Source organism: Fusarium coffeatum (assembly GCF_003316985.1).
Source record: "Fusarium coffeatum strain FIESC_28 chromosome Unknown BRIP53273_contig_106, whole genome shotgun sequence".
NCBI lineage: Eukaryota > Fungi > Ascomycota > Sordariomycetes > Hypocreales > Nectriaceae > Fusarium > Fusarium coffeatum.
In genome coordinates, this window is record NW_022157899.1 from 53800 (window position 1) to 70800 (window position 17001).

Sequence of the window (17001 nt, forward strand, 5' to 3'; positions counted from 1 at the left end):
GTGCGCTTGTTTATTCCCACGGTGCACCGTACCTGAGCCATAGGTTTGCAGGTAACCAGGTTACACTGGATGTGACTGAGTCCTAAAAGTCCATCTTCAAAAGTCCTAGAATTGGAACAGCTCTAAACTGCCCCGCCATTGAACAAACTCCAGTCGACAGGGTGTCAGAATAATGACCTCCGTGAACACGGGGAACGAAATAACTTGATCATCCTATACTAGCTCAGACCATCACTTATTATCCTACTTTATATTGGTATCCTAAACCATAGAGGACAGCTTTTCTGTTATCCGCCTGTCCAGCTCCGATTAAATCCGCAAGCCAGGAAGCGGTCAAAAGGCTGTATCAGGACCCTTAGCTGTTAGTTGCCGTTAATCTCAATGTCTGGCAAATCAGGTTTGCAAAGTGCACTTTTCCTCATCCAAGCTCAAATTAATCGTCAGGGTTATCCTTGAGGGTGGAACGACAAGGGGTTGTAGTTGAAGGGGCAGGTGTCATGATATGGAGTATTCTCTAGTAGTTGAGGTTTACGGTAGAGCAAAATAATCTACGTAATGGATGATGTGTCGGCAGTTGAAGTAATCAATTTAACATGTCATGATATGCATGGCATAACATGCATAAAACTATTGTTCTTGACAGCTCAAATGGTTTAGTGCCATAATCCTCAACATCATTCTTCCAACTACCAGCCCTACAGGTCATGCAGCACACCTACATCCGATTGGCCAGAGATAACTTGCTTGAAGCATCGTCGGTTATCGCCACAAGGCATGTCAGTGAAAGTCTTGCAGTTCAGTTCGTGCCCGATAGCTATCTTTCTCTTTGTAACTATAGGTACAGTTATATTATAATGTACAATGCCTTTAACTTTATGTCTATCTTACATCTTATCATCATCGTCGAACGATTAGCATCGCAACGCTTCCGGTAAACAGAGCACCGGCCAGAGCTCCCTGAAGCGCCAATAACGAAGCGTCTTTCATGCGTAGGTTGATTCGTCGCTCGCTGCAGAGATCGTCTGCCTTGGCTTTACACCAATCTGCCTGAGCCCTCCACCACAAAGGGTCGAGCAGGACATCCTCCCATACTCTTGTTGAAAAGGGATTTGGAATAGGCGCCTCGTTTTCTGGCTCGATGGGAGTCGCAACGGGTACCTCAGTGGTACTTGCCTCTTCAGCAGCGAAGAGACTCTCAACTGGAATTTGTTCTGTTTCTGCAATCTCAGTAATGGGCTCCACATCTGCCTCCCGGGTCGCCGCAACAGCTGAAGCAAAAGCGGCGGCGGCAGCAGAATGGTTTTGGTTCTCAATGGCAAGCTTGACTTGCTCAAGCTCGCCACGGACCTCTTCGAGCACAGCCTTCTCCTCAGCTACAACACCCTTGACTAATCTCCTTCTCTTCCAGGGCTCGGCAATAAACTGCAGGATAACAAACAGCAAGAAGTTCATGCCCATTAGACCCCATGTTCCCCAGGTACTCGCCTTTCTAATACGGTCGCTCCAAATTTGCTCCTCGTGGTAACGCTTCAGGATACCTGCGTTGAGTTGCTGGCTTAAGCGTTGTTCTTCAATCTCGGCTTCTGTCAAGGCTTCTTGGGATGATGCCACCTTGCCCTCAAGGGTGTGATCAGCTCGGTAAAGCTCGGTAAAGCGCTCAAGGTCGATTGGTGACCAGCTGTCCTTTCTTGCCAACAATGTTGTGACCTCACGTTGTGTCGTAGCTCGGCTAGCATTCGACGTCTTGTATTCTTGTCGGGCATTTCGAACCCGCTCATGAGCCTCGGCGAGTGCCTTCTCAAGCTTGGCGTTCTGCTGCTTGATGGTCTCGATGCTAGTGTATCCAGTGATATCGTTGAGTGTCTGGGAAGCGTTCATCGCTCGATATTGTAGCGTCCCCATAGCATGGCCGAATCTTTCCTTTAACTCGCTGACACGATGTTGCGCGCGATCACGGAGAACTTGGAGGCTATCCGTAGTCGACTGGGTTTCCTGTGATGAGGCGGCATCATCCGGTTTTGTGGTATCAGTCTTGGCCTCTTCGGTTTTGGGAGGCTCGGGTTTGTCGTCCTTAGGTACAGTGTTCTCGGAAGACACCTTTACGTCCTCCAACTTCGGTCTCTCGGCAGGTGACTGAAGCTCTTTTAGAATATTTGGCCGAGGTTTAAGAATTGATTGGAGCTCGGCTTCGACATCGCTATTCGATCTAGAGTTCGCCTCAGGATCTTTCGGTGGCCTTTCTGAGGAATAGAGTCGTGATTGTGAGCCAATGGTCCGTATATTGTATCGCATACGTAATGTTGAGCTCTGAAATACCGAGGCTTCCCAACATGACCTGCCCGGCCTCGTGGTCCGATCGAAACCTAATCGCGCATTGCTCCAGACAAGCCTTGCCGCTGGACGGGCGAACGGCTGCATGACGACCAGAGAAAGCTTTGGTGCGATACAGCAACGGCGTCGTCGTCGTGGGCGGGAGTCCCTGAAGCCTTAAAAATAAATGTTGAGTTGATGGGACGAACGCATGGGCCTGGGCCGAGCCGTTCCATGGAGCTACAGCCGGCTCCGTGCCCGGGCTTTTTCTGCCACCGGGGCAGCACCAAATACAGTCACCGCCTTTGTTGTCATTATGCTGGAGTCTTGACTCAGACTGGTCAGGGTCCTAGGAGCTATGCTTCAGAGCAATTACAGGGAGAAGAAAGTGTGGAGGGGCACTAAATTCCATGGCGTAGTCGGTCAGAGTCATGAGAATGACGACAGTTGCTCCAACTAAAAGCCAAGACGGTTAAAGGATCCATGAAAGACACTGATAACAAGAACTGACTGCGCTGATACAGTAGATTATGCGGTGTTTTCTGCTATGTACAGTACGTGATTTATATTGCTACTCATTGACCTAGTCAGGATTCCTTAGTATCAATATCCAATCAGCTTAACCAGACAATAGCAGGTGTTTATTTATTTCTGCTGATCTCTTCTGTTGTCTGTCTCATGAAAACTTGTGCCCCTCCCCCGCCATTCTATTGCGCTCTGTCATATCTTCCTCTAACAACACGACTCGGTCCTTCTTGAAGAACGACCCAAATAAAGGTCATTGACTTATTACTCTGGCTTAAACACAGCTTGATCAATAACGGGACAACTCACAAGTCACAAAACTACACAAATAACACCTCCAGACCGTCATCATGGCTTCTTCCGAAACCCCAGCTCTCAAGAACAACCCCAAGTTCATCTTCTTTACCGACTTCGACGGAACTGTCACCACCGCCGATTCCAATGACTACATGACCGATAACCTTGGTTTCGGTGTTGAGCGCCGTCGCCAGCTCAACAAGGCTGTTCTCTACGAAAACATGCACTTCCGCGACAGCTTCGTGGAGATGCTTGACAGCATCAAGACTCCTTTCGACGAGTGTGTTGACATTCTCCTCAAGAACATTAAGCTCGACCCTGGCTTCAAGGAGTTCTACGACTGGGCTCAGCAGAACAACGTTCCTATTGTCATCCTCAGTGGTGGTATGGAGCCTGTCATTCGCGCTCTCCTGGATACTCTCCTCGGACCCGGTTGGGACATTCAGATCGTGAGCAACGATGTGGTAGCGCGCGAGGGTAAGACTCTCAAGGATGAGGGTGGCTGGAGAATTGAGTTCCATGACGACAGGTATGTCCATGCTTTACTGGTCCTTGTCCTCATGCTGACCATGATAGTATCCACGGTCATGACAAGTCTATCGAAATCCGCAAGTACTCTTCGCTACCTGATCGACCCACCATGTTCTACGCTGGCGACGGTGTTTCCGATCTTTCTGCTGCCAAGGAGACCGACTTGTTGTTCGCCAAGGCTGATAAGGGTGAGTACAACCATGACTTTGTGTATATTGGAATAAATGCTGACTCCTTAGATCTTGTTACCTGGTGTGAGAACGAGAACGTTCCTTTCGTCACATTCCGTGACTGGTCTAGCATCACCCAGACCGTCAAGGACATTGCGGCTGGCACCGTTTCTGTCAAGGATGCTGCCCGTGGACGTATCTAATTTAATTGCTATGATTTATGACATAAAATAAGGAAATTGGATTGGTATCTATATATATACTCAGATAGAGGCATACAGGATAGAGGGGTTAGATATACACCATCTACACAGATCATATCATAGATCCTTTAGAGGTTTTGAATAGAAATGGTCAATCCGGGTAAACCTGCACTGTATCCCAGCACCATCGTTCCAACTTGTCATACTGCATAAGTGGGATCAAGATCCTTAGCAAGCCTTCATTTGACCTCTATTCTGTTCTCTTCTCCTCTGTAGGAAGAAAGTACCAGCACAGCAACATGACAACGAAAAGGAAAATGGCAATCGGGTGGAGTACAAATGTGCCAACAGCCTGAGCGAGAAGACCAGTAACGAAGGGTGCAACAGCTCCTCCTGCGCTACCACAAGCACTGATCGTCCCAATTCCACTCAAAGCTTCACGTCGACTCATACCGCGGAGGAAGACCGCCGCAGCGCATGGATAGATAGGTCCAAGGAAGAGACCAACAATAGAGACAGCAACAGCATTGCCCACAATGTTGGGTACGAACCAAACAAGAAGCTCGAATATTAGAGCACCGATTGTCAGAGCATAAACGAGTCTCTTCTCGCCAATACGCGAGGCAGGAGCACTTAACAGGAACCGACCGATGGTGATACCGGCCCAGAAGCCTGCTGTTACATAACCGACTGAGGAAGGATCTCCATCACGGTCCTCGATGAGAAAGGAGATGACCCAGCCCGAGATAGAGACTTCAGCTCCTTGGTATGCAAAGATGAAAAGAGAGCCCAAGAATACGATGCGCAGTTTCATGGCAAGAAACATGCTGTTCATCATCGATTCTCCTGCCTGGTTTGTTTCTCGTTGGCGTTCCGCTGGGCTCATCTCTTTTTCGTATGTCCAGAACGCCCATGTACCCAAGACAGCTGTCACGGCACCGAGAGCGCATGTAATTATGTAGTATCGGTTCCATACCGCATTGGCAGCTGTAACAAGTGCAGTTGCGATGAGTGGTCCTATCGTTCCTCCTATTCCGTAAGTACCATGCAGGATACCAAGCATAAAAGTGCCGTTTCGAAGTCCGCCAAAGAAGAGATTACCAATGGCAACATTGACCGAAATGCTGAAGCCGATGAAGAAAAAGGAGAAGACGACAACGACGAAAGGTGCTCCGCATATAATGGGGATGTAGGCTAGAGTAACCATGGTTTGAGCCAGGCCAAGAAGTCTGGCTCGACCAATCTTAGCCCGCAGGATGTCGAGAAATACAGCCGCGGAGATAAATCCAATGGCTTGTCCTACGAAGATCAGAGATACTGTGCCATATCCAATGCCGTAGTATCTTTGATTTGTTAGCTATTACTGTCAAACGGTGAGTTAGAGAACTTACTTCTCCATATAGGGAATCAAAGCACCAGCAGCACCATCACTTAGTGCATTACCGAGTTGAGCCAGACAGCCGAAAAGAGCTCTAAAGCGATTCATAAAGGGTTCCAGAAAGGTAGGCAGAACTTCGACGACTTCGGTATTAGAGTCAGGAGTATTGGGTCGACTCATCTCCAGGTCATTGCTGGCGTTGACAGAGGAAGCATCTCGTGCACGATCATTTCGAGCTGATATGTCATGGAGTTCGAAAGACTCTCTTTGAGTGCCGAGGCGTGTTCTAGGAACTGTCTTTGCGGGAGCTGTCAACGGTCGATAGAGCTCGTCGGTTGGTGAGTTGGCAGCGGCAGATTCAGATCGAACTGCAACAAGGCCCGAGAGCATTGAAGGTTCCATGATGGATATCCTCCGCGGTTCAATGGGTGAATGGAGCGTAAGATATGTATTAGGGTTTGTAAAGCTACGAAGAGCAATGTGGTCGGGACATGGCGGCGATTGCTTGATATAGGTATACACAGGTCAGGGAACTTGACAAGATCACCGTAAGATTTGTAATAGATAAATACTCGAGTCACCTGTCCACTCAAATTTGCTTCCCGAAACGTTTTCTCAGTAGTGGAATGTCTTCATCAGGTAGTAGTATATAGAACGGTGAGGTGAGAGAAGGGAATGGCAATCAAGCCGAGTCCACTTAGACAGGCCAAACGAGGTGAAACAGAACCAGCAGGCCAATAGCGTGAACTGCCGAATAATTTACCCACGATGTCAGATACCTATGGAACTAGCTTACCCTTGTGCATGTTGCAGTTAGTTACACGGCAACGTTAAGATGGATCTGTAAAAGATCCGATTGGGTGAAGATCTCTAATTCATGATGCTTTGCTGACAAAATGGCCACCATCTCCAGCTGTTGTGTTCACTTTATGATGATCAGGGTTGGTAGTCTTGCTGCTTCGGGTTACCAGTCCAGCAGTGGCGGTTACCATGTTACCCTACCTAGTCTAGAGATCTTAGCGGCCGGTGAAAGACAAGGTTATTTATGACACAGCATAAATACATATGAGCAAAGTCGGTGGTAATGGTATCATGAGAAGAGACAAGAGACCGGAAGATCCAAATGCAGTAATTCCGTTGTAGCTTGACACATCTCGGATAAAGCAATAGTCAAAGCTAAAGTCTACAAAGGTTCACATATCGCTATAGCCAGTATCTGCCCCTCCAAAGTAACCCCTCCACATTTTCCATCATACCAGAAAAAAAAGCCCAGCAAAAGCTTGTGAAAGTCATCGAAAGTAAACATCAAGATGGGACGCCCTAAGAGAAACGTTCTTGCCGCCGCAGAGGCTGCTCTGACACCACCTGATGCTCTCGAGCCTAACCAGTCTCTTGTTCGCGTTGTCAAGCCTGAGGGAAACAATTTGTACACCTGCGAACTGCCCAACACCAAAACCCTGCTCTTGGAGTTGGCCCAGCGATTTCGAAACACTATTTGGATTAAACGCGGCGGATTTGTCTTGGCCGAGATATACCAAGATAGCAAAGAGGATACTCGAGCAGATGGAGAGATCGTGAATGTGGTCCGAGATGAGAAGGCTTGGCGCAAACAGTCCTACTGGTGAGTTCATGGTCTATTCTGCGTGAAATCAAATATGCTAACGAGATCTATGATAGGCCCAAGGAATTTGTCAAGAAGAGCACATATGACCTGAGCGACTCTGAAGAAGAATCCAACGTCGGCAAAATGCCCCCAAGTGACTCCGAAGATGAGTGAAGCTAGATTCTAGACCCAGATCTATTTGTCCTTCGCTTCGATGTTCCTAGCCTGAGAAGGAGGAACAGCAGACCAGGCTGTCCCCCGATACACCAACACGACTGTCGCAAACATAGCACCCACGACGACGCGGGAGCTGAGGTCGGTGCTTGGGAAGATGTTCCAGGCCCACTCCTGCGCTGCCCAGATTAGCAGCACAATGAAGGGATCCTCTGTGGCACGCCAGAGGAGGTAGGGTGATGCCCATGCGAGATAGGCATAGAATTGGTAGTGGAGCGATCTTGCGAATAGGAGACCAATAACGTTGGCGGAGAGCATTGTCGTCATGACAAACTCGGGGGTGACATAGTTAGAGATTCGAAGCTGTTCCTGCACAGTGAACGGGGACTTGAGTCGCAAGAAGGAAGGGACCAAGGCAGAGAGAGGCCTCCCAGTTGGCTGGAGCCATCTCTGAGAAATGAAAACCAGGAGTGCTGTAACATGGCACGCGAGCAGGAATAGAGCAAACTTCTTGCTGGGGAAAACTTCCTCGCCCAACATGCGCCAGTTAACCGTCCATTCAAACTTGAACTCGCGCGACAGCTCAAAGGCTCGAGCCGCATATCCACGACCGTTGTTCATGATAAAGGGAAGGCCAATGACGAACTGCACCTGTGCCATGATCCATGCGAGACGTAGACCGGGCCAGAAACCTCGGCCTAGCAAAAGAAGGACACCAACAGCAGGGAGGACGAGCAGTAGCGACATCTTGGTTCCAAGACCCCAAGTATAAGCCAGGCATCCAAACGTCCAGTTTCGACGCTGGAAGAAGAAGATGCTGAGCCACAGGAAGAAAACGGCAAAACAGTCGTTGAAGCATCGTAGGACAAAAAGGCTGTGCAATCGTTTCGAGGCGATCAAGAAGATGAACATGTACGGAGGCACCTGAGCGACGTTAGTAAACCATATCGTAATCAACTCTCTGGTGACTTGCCTTGGCTTTCCAATAGCAGAGCATGACCACTGCCAGTGTCGCCATGTACAGCACGCCGAAGATCTGCTGTGCGAGGAAGATGTCCTTGCCCTCATCCGTGATATGATACAGTCCCGTGAAAGTGTAGACATGCGCAGCCGGATACACGAGGGGACCCGTGTCGCCCTTGATCTTGGTATAGTCTCGTTCGCCAGAGATGAATTGTGAAACCTGTTGCATGTATGCCACCCAGTCGATCTCGGTATCTGCGTACAAAGAATTAGCTTCGTCATGGGCCATGAGGCATCGAGCGCAACGCACATGGGACCTTCCAAATGATCAGACTTGTGCCCACCGCGTCGGCGAGCCAGAGCGCGACGGGAATTAGTTTGGAAAGCGCATGTTGGCCGGTCAGAAGTTCTTTCACGAAGCGAGTGCTTTGGGCGACGACGCCAGGCGCTGGTTCTGCCATTTTTCGTCGATTGAGAACGTCGCTCGCCTGTGAAAGGTTGAAAAGGGAAGCTTCATGAGCTTGGGCCTAGGGGTTCATGACAGCTAATCGATGGTATTGCGGGGCCCCGCGATGTGCATAAACTTTACTATCACCAACTTGTGTAACAAGACTTCAAAAAAGAGGGAAAATAGAAATCATAACTCAAATATTTACCATTTGTCCGAAACCAATTTTTCTCTCCGCTAGTCGCTTGAATCATTTACAGCTTTGACTTGGCGGCCTTGCCAACCTTGTCGACCAATTCAACTACACCTTCAGCACAACCATATGATCCTTGGTATCCCCAACCTGAATGGCCATAGTTGTGCACGATCCACGTCTCATCGTCCAATTTTTCTTCCTCAAGTCGAAGTCCATCTTTTCTCCAAGGTCGTAGACCAACAGCGTGTCGGATAATGCTCAGTCCCTTCACGCCCTTACCGTCAGCAACTTCAGGACGGGCCTCAACAACGCGCTGCATAATGCGCTGGGCAACATTGGGGTCTGGTTGAGACTCCCAGTTGCCGATATCATATGTTCCTCCCAGAATTGTGCCACCTCCAGCTGCGCGCTGCATCATATACATCACGTCGGCACCACCATCTTCAACTCCAGATGTGATGAGCATGGGTGTGGTCTCGTTTCGCACCACCACGATCTGTCCGCGCGCGGGTGCCATAGTCTCATCCTTGACACCGCCGAGCTTAAGTGATCCCAGACCTGTAGCGTTGACGATGATGTTAGAGACATTGCCCGTGTGGCTCAACTTCTTGGCCTCGCTGATGTCGGTCAAAACGGCCCGCTTGATAACGACGCCATTCTTGAGGCATTGACCTGCCAGCCAGGGAAGGTAGATGGCGGTGTTGATACAGACGGATGTGAACTCGCAGCCTGAATCATAACCGCGGGTAACCTCATTGGGGTTCTTTTCTCTAAAGTCCTCGAACAATTCCTTGTACCATGGCTCTTCTTGGAATAGGGCATCAGGGAATGTACTGTTCTTTGCTGCCTCTGTATCCTTCTTGCGTCTGTCGATGTAGCACTCTATAAGTTGTTAGCAAGACTACTTGTTAGCGAGAAGACATGGGGTCGCACTTTGAAAGTGAATACCCGCCTCAGGGACTTGCTCGCAGAGTCTCTTGAACTCTACCCATGTTCGACGTTCCCATCTGCTGTTCTCTTGTGTGGACATTCTACAAGGTCGTGAGTGGATGTCATGAGCGGCCAATGTATTTGGACTTACGGGCATACATTAGCCCCAGCAAAAGGCGAGGCATATTCGATATCATAGTCACCAGGCATATGCTTGCCCACGACGGTGACCTTGTTTCCCTTGTTCTTGGAGAGAAGGTAGGCCGATGTCAATCCGGAAACACCAGCTCTTCACAATGTCAGTTATTTGTTGCAAGGGCTTGGATTACAGGACTCACCCGACGACGACGATTGTGTTGGCCATGTTGATAGACGTCACACTCTAGAAATTGCTTACAGTATATGGGCCCTAGGCGTGTCGAGATACTAAGGCAATTGAATAGACTTATAAAGGCAGATAATGAATTGAGGTTGTCACATCAACTTGACCTGTCTCATGACCTTATACTCACCTTCTCCTCGGCTACTAGTTGAAGCCCCGATCGCTGAACCGGCCTAATTGACCCTTCTGATTGGCCTGTTTCAGTCAAGTCCGCCGCGGGAAACATTCACGCCCGCCGCGGGTCCGCCGAAACCGGGACCGTCCATCCACAATGATAGCGGAAGAAGCAATGGCAAAGATAAGGCTGGTCCAGTGATATATTCATCATGTCCTGTATGTTAAATCAACCAATCGTGTTAATTGTGAGGACGCCTTTTCCAACCCTTCAAAACCTCTTGGGCGCAAATGACATTGGCCGTATGATCTTCTGTGATACCATACTTCGGCCTTCCAACTCCGCTTGCGTCCCTCTAAGCTGGAAATAGAAAGCCAGGGGAGAACGATTTGGCTGAACCACCTGTAGCCGAGACTGTGATCTGCATGTTCGTTGTTGGTTCAAGATGATCATGACAAGATAAGATATCAATGATCAGTTGCAAAGTCTATCTCCAAACCTTGCTAATATACACAGTTTCCTACTGTACTGCCTTTTATACAAAATCCCTGCAGGGCAGGTCCATCATGGCGGTTCTTTTCCGCAAATAAACCAGTAGAGCACATAACGGGAGGAGAATCACCATTCTAAGCAGCATGCTTGGCAAGCATCTTCTGGAGAGCCTGAGGGTTGGCGCCCACCAACTCGTCAACCTTCTCACCACCCTTGAAGACAAAGAAAGTTGGCATGGCGCGAACGCCGAGCTCGCCAGTCAGGTCAGGGAGCTCATCCACATCAAACTTGACGAAATCAATGCTCTTGGAAAGAGAAGATTCCTCGGAGAGCCTGGAATTTTGTATTAGTTTAAGACTTCCCAAGGACATTTTGTCTTGACTTACTTGTTGAGGATGGGAGAAATGGCCTTGCAAGGACCGCACCAGGTAGCGAAGCAGTCAACTAGGACGGCCTTATCTGTTGTGGAAACAAGGTCCTTGAACTCCTTTGTTCTGTCGATACCAATTAGTTACTGTGGCCCAACCTGGTGTATCTCTTGAACTCACGTCTTGATGTCCTGGACAGCGAATCGTGCGACTGTGGTGTGGAAGGGTCGGGCAGCGAATGAAACGGCTCCAGATCGGGCAGCCTGAGTGATAGGTCGTACGAAGCGGAAAGGAGTAGCCATTTTGTGAGTTTTTGAAGTTGAGTTGTTTTATATAAATGGTTGATGGGTATGAGAAGTCTGGATTTCTAATGGCTTAGCTCTGATGCTTCTGCTCGCAGTGGATACTGAGGTTTTGATTGGCCAATCAGGTTATGGATGTTAGAAGGTGATGGCTGATTTTGGACATTTCATGATACATGCTTTTGTATCAGAAGCTGTCATGATAACATACGGGCCAAGACGGCCATTCCTTTCTAAAATTTAGGTGTACTTGGGAGAACTTCATGGTTGATGATTGCAACGAGGACCGTGTGTCAGTAGATAGTAATGGTGAATGAGTCTCGAGGCATCCACCTTAGTGGGTAGCAATTCATAGGAGCAATTCCATCTTTGATGATGAGTGATAAACTCGAGAGAACAAGATATGTAATTATCAATACACAACCGTACTGCAACATACGATATCTAACAGATGATACTGTTGTCAACTTGATTACCCTGTAGCCATCTGGTATGTGACCATGACGTCACTGTGATATTCCCGCGACAAGCGCGTGTCTCCGTGTCTCACTAACATTGGATGTATGATGGTCCTTCCTTCAGTCTGCCACGTTTAAGACAAATCCATCAAAATCCTCTCAGTCTTTCTCGGGTCATCAAACTTTGTTCACAATAAAAAAACTCATGTCCTGGTTCTCTGGTCTTTGGAGAACATCACGCCCAAGCTACCGCAACATGCCTGGTCGTTTCCCAGATGAGGAGTCCGCCTCTGGCGAATCCGAGTCTCTGCTCGGTCGAGGTCACAAGAGAGTTAAGCACTTTTGGGATGGCTTTATCGACTTTGCTTTCCAGGATGATATTCTCAAGATTGCCGTTGGTTTGATGTATGAGATCCACACTGTTTATCTTGTTCTGGTAACTAACATGAATGGAACAGTCTTGCCGCTGCCTTCACCGACTTGGTCAAGTCGTTTGTGAGCAATGTCCTCATGCCACCAATTTCCGTCATTCTGCCACTGAACAAGAATATGGAGGAGAAGTTTGCCGTTTTGCAAAAGGGACCCAACTACAATGCAACCTCAGGCTACAACACTTTACACCAGGCACAAGATGATGGTGCTGTCGTCTTGGCTTATGGGTAGGCATCATCAGACATTAATTGATACAACTGCTGACAGTTTGTAGATCATTTATCGGCCAAATGATATCATTTCTCATACTGGGTATTGCTTTATATGGACTTGCCCATCTGTGGCAGCTTGCCTCTTCCGAACCTATTATCAAGCATACCAAGAAGTGCAAGTATTGCAGGCAGCGTATCAACGAGAAGGTAAGATAATAGTCCTAGTAATGCCGAGTGTCTACTAACATTCTCTAGTCTGTTCGTTGTATACAGTGCACTAGCTGGCTTGATGGAAGAGAGGACCGCACCTGAACGCGTGCCATATCGTTTTATGCAAGTATATGATACCCCTGGCTTTGCTCTTTCGTTGCTTTGAGTTGTTGAAGAGTCGAGCAAACCGCATTTTGCTTATTGCGTTGCTGTATGTATGGTTGCACTACTGTTAGCGAGGACGGTAGAACCATCGTTTTGTGCTTTATTATGAGAGGCTGGGTTGAATTCCTGGGACAGATTCATCACGTTAGATCAAGACTGGCTGTAGTGATCATTCACTGGAGTGGCATGTGTATGATTTGACTTCGAATTGAATGGTTTTAATTAGATATCATTACTGCTAAACGCGTTACCAAAGCATCATATTTCTTCCTCGTTACGGTTCTTCCTTTACAGAAGCATGGCAGCACCACCAACAACAGCGGCGGCGACCAGGAAGACGTTCTGGGTGACCATGGGACCAGCAGCGTTGTCGGTGACGGCGGCGGGAGTGGAAGTAGCGTCAGAAGCAGAAGCAGAGGTAGTCTCGGTAGCCTGGGCGCCGGTGGCCTTGGGCTTGTCGGCAGTAGTAGCCGCGGAGCCAGTGGCAGAAGCGGGAGCAGAGCCATCGTCCTTGAGCTTATCGGCACCAGCGGTAACAGTGATGGGCATGAGGAGTTGCTTGTAGCCACTGAGAGCAGTGGTGGTAGCCATGGACTCGGTCAAACCAGACATGACGTTGGTAGCGTCGATGGAGCAGATGGCCACATCGTCCTTGGGGTTCAGCTTGCAGCCAATGTTTTGGTCACTTCAAATAGATATGTTAGTTGCTGGTTGGTGATATCTTAAAAGACATGTACTTACATCTTGCCACCACCGAACTCCTCATCAGGCTCGTAGTAGTAGACCATCTCCATGGTAGAGGGGCCACCGATAATAGTGCTGGTGTCCATGATGCCACATTCGCTAGAGTCGACTCCCTTGGGGCAGTTGATAGCCATGGTAGTCGCGTCACCCTTGACGGCAACAACGGAACCCTCGAGAATCTGATCATCGTATCCAGGGAGGAAGAACTCGACGGTGGTAGTCTGGGCGGCGACAGCGACAACAGCGCCGGCGAGAAGAGCAAGAGATCGAACCATTTTGAAGATTATTTTTGTTGGATAATTAACGAGTGTGTATAATTAAGCTAATGAATGTATTGGGTTGGACGTAGAAAAACGAATGTATAGGATGATCAACTGTAGATGATTCAAAAACAATGATAATCAACAAGAGAGACTAAATAACTCAAGAGGTGGCAGATGCTCTCCTATTTACTTAATTTCTCATGCTAGTCACGACCAACTGCAACGACAAAGGGTCTGAGCTTAGAGTCACCCGTCATCCAACCGTTCTAATTGATTGAGTGAATCCTTCCGGAGGTCGCTTAGACCGTGATAGCGCTAATTCTCGAAACACTTACCTTTTCAGAGTTGAGAAAGGAGATTACAGAGGCTCTATAGTTCCGAGGATCCGCCTTGGTACCACCCTCTCGGGCCTCGTAGGGCAGGGGAGGGAAACAAGTAGATTGAAGATTTGCATTTTGCAGCGGGAGATTTACAGTAAGGAGAGTCAAAACGTCAATGATCTTCATTATTTCAGTGACAACCAACTTCTAGATTAGTGGAGAAGAGGCTCTTTGAAAGTAATACGAAAATGGAGGTTTTGGCGTCTGTCAAGGAACAAAGTCGTTGAGACTATTGATCCTTATTTTTGAAGCATTAATTGAATCGAGTTAGCCTTATGGGGGTGGCGCATCCTTTGAAGTTTGGTCGGTGTCATATCCTAGCTCTCGTCTCGTACGAGAAAGGTAGGCAGCATTCGGGTAATAGATCTAGCCTAGACTTGATAGATGATTGATGCAGTACTGTAGGCATGTCTCGGTAGGCATCGGCTGGACTATTACACCGTAGGACAAGGGATACCCTGACAGCTTTGAAGCTGTAACCGGAAAGGAATTGATCTTGGGCTCTACTCTATTCAGTAATCGCCGTAATGACGATAGATTCATGTTCACGGTTGATAACATGCGAAGGCTTGCGGCGCAAAGACAGCGATTACCATGACTGCTGACTGGCGACGAAAGACGCTATCAATCGTTTAGACAATCCAGGTCGACACGCATTACATGTTTCTGAGGCTAGTAACCAAGCTCGGGAGGATACCAAGGCCAAGACCTCGGCGGGAATAAAGAACGATCTGGGCCGGTGCTTGGCTACGATGATATCCTCCACTCAAGCCTTGACGATTGAGCTTAACTTGATCGCCCAAAACAAATGTTTCTTGGCTATAAGCATTCTAAGTGTTGTTAAGAGTCACACTGCTCAATGAACAAGCTTGTGCCTTCATTATCCTTAGTTAGTTACCCTATCGGTTTGACTTGTGGCTAGATTTCTCCTGTCTTGGGAATTGGTTATACTCATGCTCAGACGCGACTTGTCAAGCTACATCTTGCAAAGACGTGCACCTCTACTCCGTACGGATACTGCCTATGAGATGTTAGGTTAGGGATACAGGCCTCTTGTATTAAATACACAATATCCCTCTTGAAATTGTAGCTACTAGTATTAGACATGATGTCAATCATCGCCAATGCCTACGGGTAAATGTCTGGTCACCGGATGGGATAAAGCCGACTTCGACTAAGTAAAAATCCAATACTCTTGGCACTTCTATTCACTCATAATAAAGACCCTTTTCAAAATTGAAGATTTTCAGATGCGAAATGAGGATTCAACTAGTATCATTACTAAGTATTACTGATGTAGGATTCGGTTAAGCCGCAGCGAGTGGAAATTCGGAACGGGGCCTTTTTTCCCTTTTTGCTGGGGTACCAAAATGAAAAAAAGCCTTGGCGCTCAAAAGTTGTCCGTCTTGGCATGGAAGTTTCAGTCAAAATCCTCAGTCTTGGCATGTTACAATAATTGTTATCATGAAGCCGATATCCGATAGAATTCATGTTATGGCGAATCTATCTGTAGTCGGAAACTCTGTTTTTTTGTAGTTTACCTATACTTAGTTATCAAGTGTCTTGTAGTAGGTAACTAAACATCGCCAAATCTCAAAACTTCAGCCTCAGCCGCTCTTCCAAGTCCAAGCCCAAGCCCAAGCCTTGGCACTCTCCGCTGATGCTTGGCTCACGTCTTTGCGCCCCTCCCCAACTTCCATCCCAGTTTCTCTCTTCTCTTATCAAAGAGTCAAGTTCCTTTTCTAAAAAGAATCATTATCATTCTACCTCTTTCGATCAGAACAACTGAAAACTAGTCTAACCCTTGTATATTCGCGCCCACGATCGTCACTCTACAGCGCATCTCAACCCCTTTTGATTGGTCACTTCCAAACTCTCTTATCCCTGCCTCCACTGTACTGTACTGCACTGGACCTGTACCATGTTGCTGGGACTCACCTCAACTTGGCTGGCGTTGATGGTCTTGAATCGCGTCACATATGCTGAAGAGGTGCCGCCTACTATTACCACCGCGCCTATATACTTGCCCTACTACAGCGAGGAGTCTTGGTCTTTGGTGCGCGGTAGTGTTGTCTCGAGCGACGAGGAGGCTCAGGAGACCACATATACGATATTCTGCCCAGACCAACAAGGCCCCAACCCACCAGAATGTGATCTTGCCCTCGAGTTTCCTTTCGTAATTGTCGAAGGTCCTGAGACTGTTCGATTCCACGGAACACATACTTCAAGATTGTACGTTTCCCCCTTGTTTATCTATCATCTTTCTAACATAGTACAGAACGGCAAATCTAGAGTGCAACCTAAAAGGCACAACCGAAGCAACCTGCTCTGGATCCTCTAGCTTTGACAAGGGCTATAATGACGGTATACATACTGGCCCAACCGAAGTATTATGGACGTCAACTTTCACCGGCGAAGATGCTCAATGGGGCGTCTTGACTATGGGCCCTGTACCACAGGATCCTGACCCTGTTACTGCGGCTTCAACCACGCCAACAGAATTCGTTTCGTTGCCGTTAGCTACGGATGCCAACAGTGCGGCGACAACCTTGGATGTTGGCGTCCAGAGGATTGCTCTACTAACAGCGTTTTGCACATTGATGGCTGGTTGGCTTTGAGCGTGGCCTGTTGGACATTTTATGAGACCATGAATCATGACGGGATATTGGATTGGGAGGCGCAAGCAAGCATTGTTTTTAAGACTGGGGTTGCCTAGCAAACATGGCATTTTCATCATATGTTAGCATGGG

General features: G+C 48.0%; 10 protein-coding genes across 10 annotated transcripts; 4 read left to right on the plus strand and 6 right to left on the minus strand.

Moving 5' to 3' along the window:
• Positions 1–897: 897 nt before the first annotated feature.
• Positions 898–2292, minus strand: FIESC28_04825 (uncharacterized protein; the record flags this gene model as incomplete). Its single annotated transcript, XM_031158972.1, has 1 exon — positions 898–2292. One exon carries the CDS (start codon positions 2290–2292, stop codon positions 898–900), a length of 1395 nt encoding a protein of 464 aa, XP_031016924.1.
• An 893-nt stretch (positions 2293–3185) lies between these two features.
• On the plus strand, positions 3186–4036 carry FIESC28_04826 (uncharacterized protein; the record flags this gene model as incomplete). The annotated part of the gene is made up of 3 exons (XM_031158973.1): positions 3186–3661; positions 3709–3851; positions 3903–4036. 3 exons carry the CDS (start codon positions 3186–3188, stop codon positions 4034–4036), a joined length of 753 nt encoding a protein of 250 aa, XP_031016925.1.
• Positions 4037–4286: 250 nt separating this feature from the next.
• FIESC28_04827 (uncharacterized protein) lies at positions 4287–5816 on the minus strand (the record flags this gene model as incomplete). Its single annotated transcript, XM_031158974.1, has 2 exons — positions 4287–5379; positions 5428–5816. 2 exons carry the CDS (start codon positions 5814–5816, stop codon positions 4287–4289), a joined length of 1482 nt encoding a protein of 493 aa, XP_031016926.1.
• A 908-nt stretch (positions 5817–6724) lies between these two features.
• FIESC28_04828 (uncharacterized protein) lies at positions 6725–7191 on the plus strand (the record flags this gene model as incomplete). Its single annotated transcript, XM_031158975.1, has 2 exons — positions 6725–7035; positions 7092–7191. 2 exons carry the CDS (start codon positions 6725–6727, stop codon positions 7189–7191), a joined length of 411 nt encoding a protein of 136 aa, XP_031016927.1.
• A 21-nt stretch (positions 7192–7212) lies between these two features.
• FIESC28_04829 (uncharacterized protein) lies at positions 7213–8615 on the minus strand (the record flags this gene model as incomplete). The annotated part of the gene is made up of 3 exons (XM_031158976.1): positions 7213–8164; positions 8214–8409; positions 8465–8615. The coding sequence occupies 3 exons, from the start codon at positions 8613–8615 to the stop codon at positions 7213–7215; spliced, it is 1299 nt and encodes a 432-aa protein (XP_031016928.1).
• A 241-nt stretch (positions 8616–8856) lies between these two features.
• Positions 8857–10092, minus strand: FIESC28_04830 (uncharacterized protein; the record flags this gene model as incomplete). Its single annotated transcript, XM_031158977.1, has 4 exons — positions 8857–9680; positions 9732–9829; positions 9880–10017; positions 10067–10092. 4 exons carry the CDS (start codon positions 10090–10092, stop codon positions 8857–8859), a joined length of 1086 nt encoding a protein of 361 aa, XP_031016929.1.
• A 759-nt stretch (positions 10093–10851) lies between these two features.
• FIESC28_04831 (uncharacterized protein) lies at positions 10852–11387 on the minus strand (the record flags this gene model as incomplete). Its single annotated transcript, XM_031158978.1, has 3 exons — positions 10852–11050; positions 11104–11211; positions 11266–11387. The coding sequence occupies 3 exons, from the start codon at positions 11385–11387 to the stop codon at positions 10852–10854; spliced, it is 429 nt and encodes a 142-aa protein (XP_031016930.1).
• Positions 11388–12101: 714 nt separating this feature from the next.
• FIESC28_04832 (uncharacterized protein) lies at positions 12102–12801 on the plus strand (the record flags this gene model as incomplete). Its single annotated transcript, XM_031158979.1, has 4 exons — positions 12102–12250; positions 12304–12504; positions 12552–12696; positions 12745–12801. The coding sequence occupies 4 exons, from the start codon at positions 12102–12104 to the stop codon at positions 12799–12801; spliced, it is 552 nt and encodes a 183-aa protein (XP_031016931.1).
• A 351-nt stretch (positions 12802–13152) lies between these two features.
• Positions 13153–13883, minus strand: FIESC28_04833 (uncharacterized protein; the record flags this gene model as incomplete). Its single annotated transcript, XM_031158980.1, has 2 exons — positions 13153–13549; positions 13606–13883. The coding sequence occupies 2 exons, from the start codon at positions 13881–13883 to the stop codon at positions 13153–13155; spliced, it is 675 nt and encodes a 224-aa protein (XP_031016932.1).
• A 2289-nt stretch (positions 13884–16172) lies between these two features.
• FIESC28_04834 (uncharacterized protein) lies at positions 16173–16869 on the plus strand (the record flags this gene model as incomplete). Its single annotated transcript, XM_031158981.1, has 2 exons — positions 16173–16483; positions 16530–16869. 2 exons carry the CDS (start codon positions 16173–16175, stop codon positions 16867–16869), a joined length of 651 nt encoding a protein of 216 aa, XP_031016933.1.
• Positions 16870–17001: the final 132 nt, after the last annotated feature.